This window comes from Solanum verrucosum, unplaced genomic scaffold (assembly GCF_900185275.1).
Source record: "Solanum verrucosum unplaced genomic scaffold, falcon-dt-bn FXZP01000198.1, whole genome shotgun sequence".
In the NCBI taxonomy this organism is placed as follows: Eukaryota; Viridiplantae; Streptophyta; class Magnoliopsida; order Solanales; family Solanaceae; genus Solanum; species Solanum verrucosum.
In genome coordinates, this window is record NW_026020173.1 from 2,013,038 (window position 1) to 2,029,142 (window position 16,105).

The 16,105-nt window shown below is 35.0% G+C and overlaps 2 protein-coding genes across 3 annotated transcripts; one reads left to right on the forward strand and one right to left on the reverse strand.

Annotated features, from left to right (window-relative positions):
- Positions 1 to 212: 212 nt before the first annotated feature.
- On the reverse strand, positions 213 to 11,775 carry LOC125828796 (aspartic proteinase 36-like). Of its 2 annotated transcripts, XM_049508121.1 has the most exons (13): positions 11,295 to 11,668; positions 10,840 to 10,960; positions 8,546 to 8,973; positions 8,283 to 8,439; positions 6,197 to 6,279; positions 6,002 to 6,098; positions 5,780 to 5,852; positions 5,477 to 5,680; positions 4,044 to 4,168; positions 3,784 to 3,885; positions 3,600 to 3,697; positions 2,325 to 2,357; positions 545 to 656 (listed from the first exon to the last, which is right to left on the reverse strand). In XM_049508121.1, exons 1-12 carry the CDS (start codon positions 11,546 to 11,548, stop codon positions 2,354 to 2,356), a joined length of 1,746 nt encoding a protein of 581 aa, XP_049364078.1. In that variant the 5' UTR covers positions 11,549 to 11,668; the 3' UTR covers positions 545 to 656; positions 2,325 to 2,353. The 2 variants fall into 2 exon arrangements, with proteins under 2 accessions (XP_049364077.1, XP_049364078.1); XM_049508120.1 differs by lacking the exon at positions 2,325 to 2,357 and having other exon boundaries at positions 213 to 656; positions 11,295 to 11,775.
- Positions 11,776 to 15,165: 3,390 nt separating this feature from the next.
- LOC125828822 (uncharacterized) lies at positions 15,166 to 15,729 on the forward strand. Its single transcript, XM_049508147.1, has one exon. The coding sequence runs from the start codon at positions 15,166 to 15,168 to the stop codon at positions 15,727 to 15,729; it is 564 nt and encodes a 187-aa protein (XP_049364104.1).
- The last annotated feature ends 376 nt before the right edge of the window (positions 15,730 to 16,105 follow it).

Genomic DNA, 16,105 nt, shown 5'->3' on the forward strand with positions numbered 1-16,105 from the left:
AATCTTGATTTGTGGTGGCGCCAAACAGGCCTAGGGTTCTCATATATATATATATATATATATATGATGATTGAAAACTGACTAACACATCCTTCATAAAAGAGCAACCTTCCAATACTAGGCAAAACCTCCTCCTCAGCCCCCCCACCACCACCACAGGGAGGGAGGGAGGGAGGGAGGGAAGGAAGGAGGGAGGGAGAGGGAATCAGCAACTGTAACCTCTTCATTACATGATATCTTACAATATTCACAAGAGAATGTGACATTACAGAAAATGGGGAGTAGACCTTTTTGTACTCCTCCCCCAAGTATAATGCTGACATATATCATCTATAACTGGTGACAATTTCTTATTAACTTCGACAAAAATTCTGTCATCCTGTAACTAGGCTAAAAATATATCAGTGCTTCTGCTTCTAAAATACCTGCGCATATGTTTCAGCATACATCATTCAGGGTGGCAAGACTTGTTTCACTTTAGTGGTTGAAGTTCTTGTTCACGCACAACAGTTTCAACACTTTCAACACGCTCATATGGAAGAGGTGATTCTTTCCCTCGTCTCCATATTAACCATCCTAGGAAAGCTGATAATCCAAGTATCAACACAACTGACAATGCTATAACTACGATCAAGTAACTTCGCGACCATCCAGTCCTATATCATTGCAACAAAACAATGGTAATCAAGACCTTATATCACACAAATCTAGCAATATGTGGAATGAGTTGTGGACAAGTAGCACTCAGGATAGTAAGGATTATGCTCAGCAAAATCTTTATACATAGAAATTTATGTAAGAGATGTTCTAAATAACAAAAGGATGCATGTCAAGACCATATAGGAATACCAAAAAGCAGGAAAGAAGTGACTCTGTGAAATCATCACAATCACCACCGTTGCTCACTACTGGCAACACATTTACCTCCTCCATCATTACAATTATATCCATTGCACCCACCCCCGTCTCTGTAGCCGCCACCACCACTATCAACCACTACCTCCATTATAGTCAATTTCTACTACCAACAAACTCCATCATTACAACTAGCACCGCCGCCAACTACCATCATACATTCTTCGATCACCACCACAACCGTCGCCACCTCCACCACCACTATCAGCCACTACCACCATTGTGGTCAATCTCTACTATCAACCATCTCCATCATCATAACTAGTACCGCCACCAACTACCACAAATGCATCACCAACTACCACACATTCTTCTGTCATCACCATCAACACCATCAACTATTAACATAAACCAAATTTACCATTACAACCACCAACACCACTACCAAGCACCACCATTATGATAGTCACCACAACACCATCCACCTTCACAGTCACAATTGTCACCACCATCATTGCTAGCTACTAACAATAACTATTACCATCACCATTACCACTACAAACTATCTCTACCGTCACTAGCAAGCATAAATGTTGTTTTTAATCAAATAATGATTTAATTTTTTTTATCAAATTTAACATTTAATTAATTTTTCTATGATTTATATATTTATTATGTATATAAAAATATGTACTGTCAAATGTTGAAAAACAAATGGTCTTAATCATTCAGTGTTTAGATAGAGAAACAACATCTTAATCATTCAAATGTGTATTGAGATTCAGAGGCCTAAAACTTAATGAAAACAAATGAGACCTAAACAACTATCTTAGAAGTAAAATCAACCCATTACAGCAGGAGTGGAAATTCTGATAGGTAAAAATTTCAGCGTTAAGCATTTGTTGGAAACTTTTCTAGAATACAAAAAACTTTTCATTGATTAACAGAAAAAATACTAATCATTGGTTGGGGAACATAAAGTTTATTCCCTCTGTTACAGTTATGTTACTTAATTTGACTAGATGTGAAGTATAAAAAAGTAAAAGAAAACGTTTGAATCTTGTGGTCTTATTAAACCGCCTTCTCGTCATAAACATGCCACATCATTTGTATAAGGAAGTGGATTGGAATTTTAAAATTCAAAACTTGCTAAAAATAGAAAGAAACATTCTTTTTGAAAGAGACCAATGGAAAGAAAGACACATAAATGAAAATATTTGAGAAGCTTATGGAACAGTCTTCCAATCTGCACAAGTAAATTACCAAACACAACACCCCTCCCTCATCCAAGCTCAAATAACGGGCCCAGTTGTCTTTGCCACTATCTTATTCTTCATAGATAACAAATGATAGAAATTTAGACAATCAGTCCATAACCAAGCTCCAGAAGTCATGTGAGCTGGCAAAACTATTAAAACCAACAATTTCAAGCACACTGTAGTCTGTACTGTTCCACAAGGGGATTTCACCAGTTAATATTCTGGAGAAGAAGACAACACTAACTAGGAAAAGGGATGGTGAAAAAAAAAAGAAGACCCGTAAGGATGAGGATATGTGGAGTAATCATATATTATTAAAAGTGGGAAGCTCCAAAGTGCAAAGTTAATGTAATAAAATAATTAATCTAAACATAAATTAAGTATCTAATTAAATAGTAATATTTCAATTACATAATAGGGGAGTAAAATGAGAAGTTCAGCTCATTTATTACGTGTGAAACAGCTAAATATTATATTTTTTTAAAGATTAATTCTCCTTAAATATTTGATTTCTTTCTTTTGATGGTAATGGATGAACACTAAAGTTTCAATTAATATAGAAGTTGCAACATATTTTTGCTAATTATGAGAAATTGAAAGGAATCAAATTAAGTAGGTGAGGAATATGAAACAGTTTTTACTATCAAATCTTCAAGACTACACTATACAAACATACCTAATATTAGTCATTCAGCATATGCTTCGTTGTTAACTGGGTACAAAAGTGTCTTCTAATTTTCAGGTACATTCTTCTTAAATCTAGATTTTTCTGTTTGATTTGCTAACTTCATTTGAATGATAATCTTCTAATTTTTTTAATAGGTGCAAGAAATAGCTAGAAATATATAATCACACGTAAAGAAATGAGTATTGTACATATGTGGTTTGATGCCGAATGATGATCAACTCTCTTTGAACCTAAGAATTGCAGCTGAAACTATTTTAGAAGTGTTTCGAAAACTAAACATGATAGTTAATTGCTATGATGATTCCTATAGAAAATAAACTATGCTTTATAAATTTTATACTTTTAATATATTGAAATTGCAGTTGTTTTGCTAGCAAAATATAGCACATTTGTTTTTTTTGTCCAAATTTTCTTGATAGATATATAGGTACTTGCTGTAGTAAAATGCAAACAAATGTAGTTCTTTAACTTGCGATGCTTTTCCTAGAATATTTTACAAATGTTGATATCTAATCACCTTTTAATTGACCAGAATTTTACGTATTTTTTAGTTGTTGATGACAGTATGTACACTTAATTGCTTATAGACGGCTAAGCTTAATTTGACCATGCCTATTTTGAGACATATCTACAGGGCAATAGATTGGAAATGTCAAGAAACACTTGTAACATGTCCTCCCAATAATTTATTATATGCATTTAATCTTTTTTTATTGATTTTCATACGGGATACACGTGCAACGCATATGCCCAAAAACTAGTTAATCAAAATGCAAGAACAGAGATTGCCTACATACCTTTTTGGTGGGGGCTCAATACCCCATTCAAATAATTTGTAACTCCCAAATGTATCAGGAATATGAACATGATTTTCAGCCAAACGGTGTATTATTTCCTGCAAATAGATATAATGAATAGTTGAATACACAAAAATTGTTCAAGTTAAGGAATAATATGCAAATATTTAGAACTCGGAATCACCACGGCAGCAGCATTTGTCATATAATTTGCGGATCCTGCTGGATAGATGGCCCATTTAATAAGGGAATCATTTCCTTTTGTCGATAAGTTCATTAAGTGGACCTGCAAGGAATCTCACAATATGTAGAAGCATCATGTATGATAAGTTAAAAGACAAGTGTGATTAAGTAACATGAAAGAGAAGAACATTTAGCTCTAAGATGAGACATATTCAGACAAATTTGGATTTAACTAAAATTGTCATTTTCAAACCAAAATACCTGTGAGAAGTTAATGTCCAACTCTTGGGCAATGAGATGAGTAAGCTCTGTCATGTGAGGCTTCAAGTCTAAGTAATTCATACTCAGTGACATATAGAATGTAATGAATCCAACCTTAATTTCTCCTGCAAATTGAGATCAAAGATGAATACGCAGTAGAAACGACTTCTAATTGCCAACATATCTGCACTAGAATCTTGCTTTAACATGAGAGTAGAACTCTAATTAACAGAATTGCCTAATCTTTCAAAATTATCGTGTCATCTCATACACTTGACATTACAAAAGAGTCAAACCAGACACCTGTCTCATAGGTCTTCAAGAACTGTACCAAGATTCTAGTGCAGATATACGGAAGGGAACTCGTCAGTCTAAGCTAGTGGAGGAATTTGAGATGGTTGGCAAAAGATTTATACACATCCAATTGGTGGCAATTGTTATATTCCTTGAAATTGTTAGTCCAAATCAAATTTTGACCAGACCTTTTCTTTTTAACATGGTGTTTGGGTCAATTTATGTGCACCTTGACTAATTCCACGAGTTAATTGCTACCTACCACCAATAAAAGTATCTGGTAGCTCTATCAACCAAGGCTTGAACAAACGGGAAGAAATCATCTAGCTTTTTTTTGCTGCCAATGGGATTTGAACTGAAATCTCATGGTCCTCAATCCACTTCACTTAACCAGACACTTTTTTTTAGATTGGTAACTATTTCTATTTCAGTAAATCAGTACATTGGTTGTACTGAAAACCATATTTACATAATGAACTCTAAAGGCAATGTCCTATCCCTATAACGAGTCTAAAACATCAATGATAGAGACATTAGAGTAAATCCGATTACATCAAAAACACTAAGTTAGAATACAATTCAGTTTAACTTGCTGCGTATTACTCTCCCTATTCTCAAAAACTCAAAGATTTCTCTCTTTCCTCATAGTCCACCAAATAGTAGCAGGAATGATTATCTAGTTGCTTCTGCTCTCTGCATTTAACCAGACCTTTTTCCAGCTCAATAATGTTGGACTCTTGAAGTTATAATAATTCTTATGCATGAAAGTGCTTCTCAATAAGTTAGATGCTAGATCTCAAGACATTTATCTCGGTGAAAGAATATCCAAGCTTATGGTCAAATGTCAACACATATGCTGATATTGGTCAAGACAAGAAAATAACAGAGCTAACTTGTACAAAGGCAATAGAGCTAAAGTCAACATGTTGCAATTCAAAGTTGATAACATTTTTCACAAAACAAACCAGAAACCAAAATGGATTAAAATAGAGGGGAAAAGTAATAAGGCTTCAAATGAATTAATTTTTAGAAACAAGATACAAAACTTCCTAGAAGTACGCCACACTACAATTGGAAAAAGAAAAGCTATGATTGATGGGCATATAAAAGGATGGGTAAAAGATAGTAGTACACTGTACCAGACGCTTTATACCCAGGAGATCCAGTAGGAACCAATGTAGGATACATACTTCCAGTGGAGTTTGTGTTATCCAAGCCTGAGGGCAATGGAGGTGGAGGAGATAAATTGAGTCTGTCCCATAAATTAGAACAATTGGTTTTCCAGAAACCAACCATTTCATGTTGACGATCATACATTACAAGTGTGTTGCGGACAATAATTCCTGTGCAGTAAAAGCATGAATGTGACAGCACGTACAACAAGGAACAATAAGGAAAATAAGCCTTCCCAAAGATGCTAAAAGATATTAAATAAGAAATACCTCCGAGAAGAGTTGTTGCATCCTTCCCATTCTGAAATATCCCCAGACAATAAGCACCACGCACCTTTGAGTGCTTCATAGCCAGAAGTTCGGGCGAAGAAAATGGGTTATATCAGTTAATACGAACTTAAAAGAAATTGGAGACATCAGGAGACCAAAGCCAGAAGGGGGTACAAGTTCATCAGCAAGGTAGTTTAAAAACGAGAAGAGTAAGACGCTTACCCGGAACAAGTAGTTTTCAGGGGACAGAGAGAGTTTCTTTCCATTGCTGAATACCATGTCGACAGGTGGAAAGGATTTCGAGAGTCGTGAGATGTCACTGAAATATACATGACACTTGATACCTCTAGCGACACCAAAAGTTAAAGGGAAAAAATGGAAATGATTTAAGAACTCTTTTGTATTGATATATATTACCTTCCAGCACCAGAAAAACAGATATCTTTATAATTTGGATCAGGTCCTTCAATCAGTTTTAGAGAAAGAACCGCTTTCATAACCTGAAAACAAAATTGCCAGAAGTTCATTGCGGAGAGAAAAACTTTTTCTGATTTTCCCATTTTTTTAAACGATACCTATTACCCACTAACTAGTAAGTAGTAACACATAGAATTACTGTAGAAACCATCAATCACATTTTCCCCCTACACGAAAAAATGCAATGTAAAGGAATGGAAGGCAAGAAACTACAATCATCAAAGGTTTGCAGCAACTCCACAAGAAGTTTGTATGTATCTTCTTCATTTTCTAGAGTAAGGATGTTTGTATATATCAAAAAAGATTTCCGATTTCTCTCCAACTTCCCATGAGAAAATTCCTGGTACTTTCTAAATTTCAATAATTTTTTTTAAAAATCAACTATAATTAGTAGTTAAGCAACAATGACAATAATCAGCACTAAATATAGTCAGTGGTTAAGCAATGTAAAATGAGTAGTCCTTTAAGATGACCTTATGTAAAATGGTTAAGTGGTGGAATAGTAGGATGACAAATTATTTTCTTCCCTTCAAACTTGTGTAGTTGTATCGAAGCCTAATCCGGTATTTAAGTGAGATTAAGAGGTTTTAGGTCCAAGTCCCACTGATTATAAGAGTATTGTTGTCACACTAGCATGTGGTAATTTGTTTAGGGATGTAAATGGGGCAGGGCGGAGCAGGGCAAGCCTTCACCTGCTAAGATTTTGACCCGCCCTGCCCTGTCCCATTTAGCATTTTCCAACAAAAAATGTGCTTCCTTGCTATGACCTCCCTCCCCCCCCCCCCCCACCCACACCCTGCCCCTTTTATGTTATCTTTCATTTCTCCTCTTTATTTTTCACTTTGCTCCACGGTATTTTTGTTTTTTTAACTTCTTTTGATTTTTTTTTTTAAAAAATGGATGAACAATCAGTTCCCGAAATTACATGAAATATTTTATTCTTAGTTCACTGCACGATATAGTTCAAAAATCAACACCAAACTAATTAAGTGTTTTATCTGCTATTTCTTTTTCTCTTTCTTTTGCTCTGAACTTCTGATCAACGATGTTGATCTTGAAAGTGTAAAAAATAATCTAATTGTCCATCTTTCAAAGGGTTCTTTCAAATAACTGAATGTACATTTGATTTCCTCATAAAAAATTCCTCCTTTTCACACAATTTTAATGCTTTATATGCACATTCATAGAATAATTTTGAATTCGTCCAGCTACTGTTTGTGGCTAATTAAGTTGGATTCTTCTCTTCTTGTTAACACCATGAAAAAGATAAATAAAAAGACCCAGTGTGACATAAAAAAAGGTGAATGTAATTCAATTAACAATTTTAACAAATGACTACTTAGTGTAAAAACCTGCCAAAGATAAATTTCATAATATCTGATTTTCTTTCTCAATAGGAATGAGATGCATATCAATTATCAAAGCTTTATTTCAACTCCTATCGGGAAAATATGCAACGATTATGATTATACTATTGTTAACTAAGACCTATTCTTAATTATTTTTTTCTTGAGATAAACATTAACAAACCTCAATTTGAATTGGCGGAGACATAGACGAAGAACATGGCTTCAATTTGAATCGACGTTGTGATTCAAACTATGGAAAAAGAATAAAATAAACGGGTCAATCCTATTTTTCCCAACCCTCCCTATAAAAAAATTCAATTTTTTGTCCCTGCCCCGCCCCATTTATTTGTTCTACTGCCATGCCCTGTCCTATATGTTGTTGCCCCTGCCCCGTGCCGTCCTGTCCCAATTGTCATCCCTAAATTCATTCCACCAATCAATGGTGTATATAGTACCTAAAAAACATCCAAAAGAAAATAAAAATAGGCTCTGCAATCAAAAAGACATTATTACTGACACATTATACAAATGAAGCTCACTTTTCCCAGATTTAATTTCTTCAACTTCAAGATATTCTTCTCGTTACAAGCATGTTACTTTCCACTACTCTTCTCAGGCAGAATGCATAACAAAGATGACAGAAATAATAGCGAGAAATTAAGAGAAATATATCTTACAGCACTCTTGAAGGCTGCAAATGCTGCTTCTGGAAGGTAAGCATATGTGGTACCACTATCAAGCACAGTCCCATGATTTCCATCAAAAACCCGTGGATTCAGACTCAGTGCCTTCCCAGCAACATGTATCTCCTTCAGCTCAATATTGTAATATGGACTGTTGCCATCCGAGACTAGAGTAAATGGATAAGTTTATCAAGTGCATTTGTTAGGAGAACACCTAACATTTCTGTGTCATTAAAGCAATTATTTCCAATACATACCTGCGTCCAGGATCCGAATTGGTAAAGACCATGTCTGCAGGGGGTTTTATTCCACCAAGAACCATTGCACCACCACCGAAGTCCATCCCTCCATAACACAAGGAGAAGGAATCACTAATTACATGTTTCTCAACAAGCTGATCCACTATACTGAGATCCCCACGACCCAAGCCCATTATACCATCAGCATGTTGGCTGTAAAGATCACCAGTTTCCCTATTTTCACATCCAAATACAGCTCGCTGTGGTGCAAGCTCGCTTTGGTTTCCAAAGGACACAATGTCCTGTCCAAGCACCCCACTACTAGAACTCATCTCAGCATACTGTCTTTCGTAAATACACTGCTCCCTCTCATTGTCACATGTACAGTCAATATTGCATTTTACAGGCTGATAGGTGCTTGACATTTCTGGCTGAAATCTAGGATCCTAAGTAGAACAACATTCAGAGGATTATGACCAACCAAATTATAGAAATCAAAATGCAATAGAATCTAACTGGTAAAATTAAGCAACTCTTATCAACAATTTGGACTATTGCAATCTTATACGCTACAAAGTTATCACGGGTAGTAATTTGTTATACTTGTATATCCACTAGCAGACCTTATGATTAAGATCAAATGAGTAAAATGTCCTAGCCTTGGTGGACAGAGTTACATGATACCCGTTACTGGTCCCACCAAGTATCATGTGGAATTAGTCGAGGTGCGTGAAAGCTGGTCCAGACACCATGGTCATCAAGAAAATAAAAAAAATCAAACAAAACAATAAACCTCATGTAAAACATCATCAGACAAATCAAGCATGCAAGGAAATCTGTAGCTCAGCAACAATGAGTGTCTTAGAATTTGTTTCATAGGTAGAAGCTTAGAAATTGATATTGATCCAACTTCACCTTTAGGTTGTTTAGTCCTTTAATTTTTCCTTTCGTCTTCTCTTATATTTCAAATTACTTATCATAGTTGTATTTTACAATGGGAGTCAACCCACTACAACCGTCCTTCTCAATCCATGTTTGGCGCCAATTATATAACTATGCCTCAAACCCAAACAAGTTGGGGTCTGCTATGCTTGGCACCGGTTATACTTTGCAAAATTCATAGAGGTGGGACACATCCATGCAGGGATATGTGTGATTCTTAGAGAATACCTATTTGTCTTATAGATAATTAGCATCGGAACAAATGATCTTAAATAGAGAAGAATGTATATTAAGGATTGATATAACCAATCCTAACTAGTTTAGGATCGAGGAATAGGTTATTGATATTCTTTTACGGTAATGAGATTCATTTAGAATGCCTAGATAAAGAATGAGATTCATTTTGACATTGTGCTCAAACTCTTCATGGGTTAAAATTGGACAACTTCGATTAAGTAATTTCTGCTAAGGTAGTCATAAGGTAGAATGTAAGATTATTGAAACTGATACCCTTTTCTCTGTTTTGTGTATGCTGAAGGAAAAAAAGAAAAGATCATTTGAAGGACAGTCATTGTTTCATACCAGTATAAGGAACTTTTTATTCTTATTTTCAATAAGCCCAGAGTAGGAAACATCTTTGTCTACACATTTTTGTGGCTGAACTTAGAAACTCCACCAGCATCATCAAGTTTGCAGATATTTTTGACTGACTTCAGAGTTGTATAGCGCTTCCCTTAATTCCAGTAATTCTTTCTATTCACCCTTATAATGGGTGGTGCTTATTTAATACATCTTACAACTTCACCAACAAGACAATTACTGTTTTCCACGCAAAATGCAATCATGAGTGACACATAAAAAAAAAATGCAAGCCCAATTCCTTGTCAATTGACCAGGACTTCCCAAACAAGATAGCAAGGATCCAAACTAACATTTTGTTCTTTCTGCATGTTTATTATTCCAATGTCAGCAAACCGTAAGACTTGATAATCATCTGAGGTTTGAAATTCCATAGAATGTTCTTCCACATAATGGAATAATAAAAGTGTGAATCAATTATGCACATGAGATTAAGCTTGTATTTAGCAGATAAAATCCTTAAAAGCAACTTCTCTTTCCCTCATAAACATAACCAAAGAACCGTATATAACATAGTTCATGAATTTACACATTTTTCTACCACATCAAAATCTTCAAGTAACTGAAGCAATATACAAAAATAAAAAACTAGGTGTTATCCATAATTATGTCGTATTGAGCTATTATCAGTCAGAAAATATATACAACTAAGGATCCAAATATCCCAAAGTTCTTGATCAAAATTAATAGAAAGTTAAAACAGAAAAAAAATAATCAGAAAATGTGCCTACCTGATGCTTGCCGCATTGTTCGCACGTGGAGCAAGGCACATATGTAACAGTACTCCCAGTATCCACTATAAGAGCAAACCTCTGGGGTGGAGTTCCAATCCAAAGACGAGTTGTATAATATCTACATCAAAGTAATTTGCCACAAATCAACAAAAAAGTAAAAGTTGCTCTGCAAGAATGTATTATATATTCATTTTCCAGTGTGATTATCTTGAATTATGGATATGTTAACTCCAAATAAAAAATGCCAATTTGTTTGCTCAATTATTACTCTAAATCACTCGTTTCAATTAAGGCATTGTTAATCTTAATACTCCAAAAAATAGAAAATTTTCTATCCAAAACATTTTATATGAGGAAACAATCGCGACTGGAATTAAGGTAAAAAAAAAAAAAAAACACAACATATACAACCGTTGAGAACAGATCGTAGCAGTGAATTGGAAGAAACTGACCCGTTGATAAGTAGATCGTCGTGGAGAGCCATTTGAGCATTCACCGGGGATTTCTGGAGAAGTCGACCAGAGAGTTGGGAAGGTGAGGAACGAACCGATGTGTCTTTGGGGGGAAAGAGTGGGAGAACCATGGCAGTCCGATGACTGGTATCCGGTACATCCGAAAAGCGCAAACATGAAACGACATCGTAATCGACCAGTGTAAATATAATGCAGAGTATCGTGAAAGTAGCGGTGAACGACGCCGGTTTCATTGCAGGTCAACTATTGCCGCCAGATATCTCCTATGAAATGTGAGATCGCCAGAGATGAAGAAAACTGACAAGATTCGGCCGGTAAAAAGGCCTGCCGGAAGGTCGGTGAGACCGGAGGAAAAGGAAAGAGTAACGGAATCTGACAAAACGGGTTAAGCAAAGCCGGGAAGGTGGAATCGAGATGGTGGGTTACATTACTCCTATTTCTGTTTTATTGAAATGCACATGGGGAGTCATGATTACCCCAAAGCGTGATACTTTTAAAAAAAAAGAAAGGGTTATATCAACTCTTTTAAAGGTCTACCCTTGACATCAATTTTTATTGCGGAAATCACTTACCTGTATACTTTATTAAAAATATTTACTATATTTGTCAACATTATTTTTTTAACCATATATGACAATTTGGCTGAATTAAATCAAATTCACTTCGTCCTTTCCATCTTTCGCTCCTAATTTTCACTCGCCGCTACGATTTTCTCTCGTTGGTGCGATTTTCTCTCGCCACTTCTTACTCACAATTTTCTTCACAAATACAGCTATACTACCTTCAGAGATGTGATTTCAGTGCAGTTTTGAGACGAATCAAGTCGAGCAGAGAGTTGAATTTGAAGTTTTTTGAAATTTGAAAGGTTAGAAGCTTTAAATTTGATTGCATGTCTTAGTTACTTGTTTAATTCATCCTTAATTCTGTATCTCGGCTATACTAACCTTCACCGATGTGTATTCAGTGATCAATTTCGAGATGAATCAAGTTCGGGCAGAGAGTTGAGTTTGAAATTTTTTGAAGTTTGAAAGGTTAGAAGGTTTAAATTCGATTGCATGTCATTAGTTACTTGCTTAATTCAAGATTAATTCTCTCTCTCGGCTATACTAACCTTCAACAATGTGTATTTAGTGATCAATTTCGAGATGAATCAAGTTTGGGCAGAGAGTTGAGTTTGAAATATTTTGAAGTTTGAAAGGTTAGAAGGTTTAAATTCGATTGCATGTCATTAGTTACTTGCTTAATTCAAGATTATTTCTCTCTCTCGGCTATACTAACCTTCAACAATGTGTATTCAGTGATCAATTTCTAGATGAATCAAGTTTGGGCAGAGAGTTGAGTTTGAAATATTTTGAAGTTTGAAAGGTTAGAAGGTTTAAATTCGATTGCATGTCATTAGTTACTTGCTTAATTCAAGCTTAATTCACTCTTCTAATTCAAGTTTAATACATTGTAATACACTTTTAATACAAGTTTAATTCATTTTTGCAGTTTGTTGGTTGATTTGTTATGATTTGACGACTTGTTTAAATTCTTTCTTCATTCACTATTCTGATTGATTTTCTTGGTTAATTCATAATAGATTCAAGTTTTATTCAATCTATAGAACACTCTCTCGTCGTTTCCTTAGTTATTTGTTTCAAATTTTTTCTTCATTCACTCTTCTAATTCAAGTTTAATACATTGTAATACACTTTTAATATAAGTTTAATTCATTTTTGCAGTTTGTTGGTTGATTTGTTATGATTTGACGACTTGTTTAAATTCTTTCTTAATTCACTCTTTTGATTGCTTTTCTTGGTTAATTCATAATAGATTCAAGTTTAATTCAATCTATAAAACTCTCTCGTCGTTTCCTTAGTTATTTGTTTAAATTCTTTCTTAAATCACTCTTCTAATTCAACTTTAATACAGTGTAATACACTTTTAATACAAGAACACTCCCCTGTCCTTCCCTTGTGCACACTATTCCTTTGCCATTTTGGTGTTTGTGCTTGCACTACAATTTGGATATCAACAGGCACTAGCAGGGGAGTTGTTGAGTCTGGCATCTCTAGTCATCTGTTCTATGTGGTATTAGTTTGGCTTCTGGCACTTTAACTGTTAACTTATCTTTTGTTTTCTTGCTGCTCATCTTTGTGGCTTCCATTTTCTTTTTGCTTATCACACCAGTTTGAGTTTTGTGTGTTGGAAGGATGTATATACTCCCCCATAGACTTTTATATAATAGTATTAATATCTCCCAGAAACATTGACATTGTACATTTGCTGAACTGAACAATAATTGAATTAGATACAGTTGTAAAAGCTAACCTGAGAATTCATCACATAAGCAATGAAAAATAGACTAATCTGCACACTTTTTAATAATGTGCAGAAAAAAAAATATGACTAATCTGGCTGTGCTGCTTTACTTCAATGGACGATGGGATCCTAGCAACAAATATACTAATTACGTGGCAGATGGTGTGTTGATAAATACGGAATCAAACTTTGCCACCCTCGTTTCTATAATTGCTACTCAATTGTCAATAGACACATCAACAAGTAAAGTTGACATCAGATATAAAATTGATGAAAGGTCTCCTCCAATTCAAATTCATAATGATATGGGGGTAAAAGTATATGTTGAAACCAAAAAGGAACATCGAGATATGGCAAGATACCCTTTGTGTGTCACAACAACTGAACCAGTCAACTTGGAGACTAATTCTACACTCATTCCACTATTATGTTCAGACACTTCAGAAGATATGAGGGTTATACACAATTCATACTTCTCTAATACATTTAATGGTATTGGTGAAGCAATAGGGTTAATTGGCTTTGGATCATGTGAGGAAGTTGATGAGCTAGAAGAATTAGCACCAGACATTATTGTTAATCCCAATCACTCTTTATTTGAGAAAGATCAAGTGTATAAGAATAAATATGTCCACACCAGTGCACTAAAAAGACATTCCATTCTTAAGCATTTTCAATTCAAGACAACAAGATCAAGCTCAATTAGGTAAGACCTAAATTCAAGTCACTTTAAATTATTGATTGTTTATTAATTTTTTTTTCAACAGCTATTCGATACAATGCTTAGGTGAAAACTGTAGTTGGAGTTTACGAGCTTCAAGCTTGAACAAATCTCAAATGTTCAAGATTAGAGAATTTGAAAGTGAACACACATGTTTGTTGCTACATAATTCATTATCGGAAAGGCAAGCAACTAAGAGTGTTGTTGGGAGTATTATTGTCAGTAAATGTGTTGAACCAGATGTTATTTACACACCAAAAGATATACAACGTGACATGTTAGCTGAATATGGTGTGTGACTCACATATATGCAAGCATGGAGAGCTAAAGAAGCAGCTCTTGAATTAGTCCGGGGTGATCCAATTCAATCATATGCAAAGTTGCCAAGCTACTTTCACATACTAGAGGCAACTTACCCTGGTTCCCATATAAGATTGCACAAATCAGAGGATGACCGTTTTCTATATGCGTTTGTAGCTTTGTTTACCTCGATAAAAGGATGGGAATATTGTAGACCAATTGTAGTTGTTGATGGAACTTTCTTAAAAGGAGCATACAAAGGGACACTACTAACCGCTAATACCTTAGATGCAGCAGGTGAGACTTTCGAATATGATACTAGTATTTTCTATATTGAATTTCTGAACTATGAATTAAAAATGAATTATAATTGCAGTAAAAATGTATTAAAATTGTATTAAACAAATTGTACATGGTGTAGGGAGTATACTGCCACTTGCTTATGCCATTGTTGATTCAGAGAATGATGCATCTTGGAGGTGGTTTTTTGAGCAATTCAGAGACGCATTCGGTTAAAGATTAGAGATGTGTATCGTTTTCGATAGGCATGCAAGCATTATTAAGGCAGCTTCGAGAGTCTATGATGAAGTACCTCATTTTGCGTGTATGTGGCATTTACTACAAAACATAATGAAAAACTTCAGAAAAAGTCAGCAAAGGGTAACTGAGTTGTTCTACTCTATGGCAAAAACATACACCATGACAGAATTTAATCAACGTATGACAATAGTTGAGAAAATAGATAAGAGGATCAAAGATTACTTGCTGAACATTGGATACAACAAATGGTCGCGTGTGCATGCTGAAGTAAACAGAACTTGGATGATGACGTCAAATATAGCAGAATCAGTCAATTCAAGAACAAGACATGCCAAAGTTCTTACAGTCTTACACCTCTTGGAATTCATGAGACAGCTTGTCCAGAAATGGAATAACAATAATAGATCAAAGGCGACATTTTCAGGTTTTCACCTTGGAAAAAAGTATGAAAATATATTGCAGCGCAATAAAACTGCATCAGAGAAATTAAGGGTATGCTTGATCTGTAAATTATTTTTGCTAATATTTTTTCTTCTGATTCATATCTAACATCTCTCTTGATTATATTTTTTTCTTTTCATAGGTTATAGAGACAAATAAATATGTGTATACGGTACTTGATGGTATTACACAATTCACAGTTTGTCTTCACCAACGTACATGCACATGTGGGAGATTTCAATTGGATGAGTTGCCATGTCCACATGCTTTGGCTGTTTTAACAATAAAGCACACTGGTTATGAGAAATATTGCTCTGATTACTATACAAGAAAAAATTTATGGCTGACATATCAGTTTCAAATGGATCCCCTGCCAGATGAAAGCACATGGAACACACCAACACATGTTCTTGAAGAGGTTGTACTTCCACCTCATGGACAGAGACCTTCGGGAAGACCAAAAAATAAAAGACATACACAACTG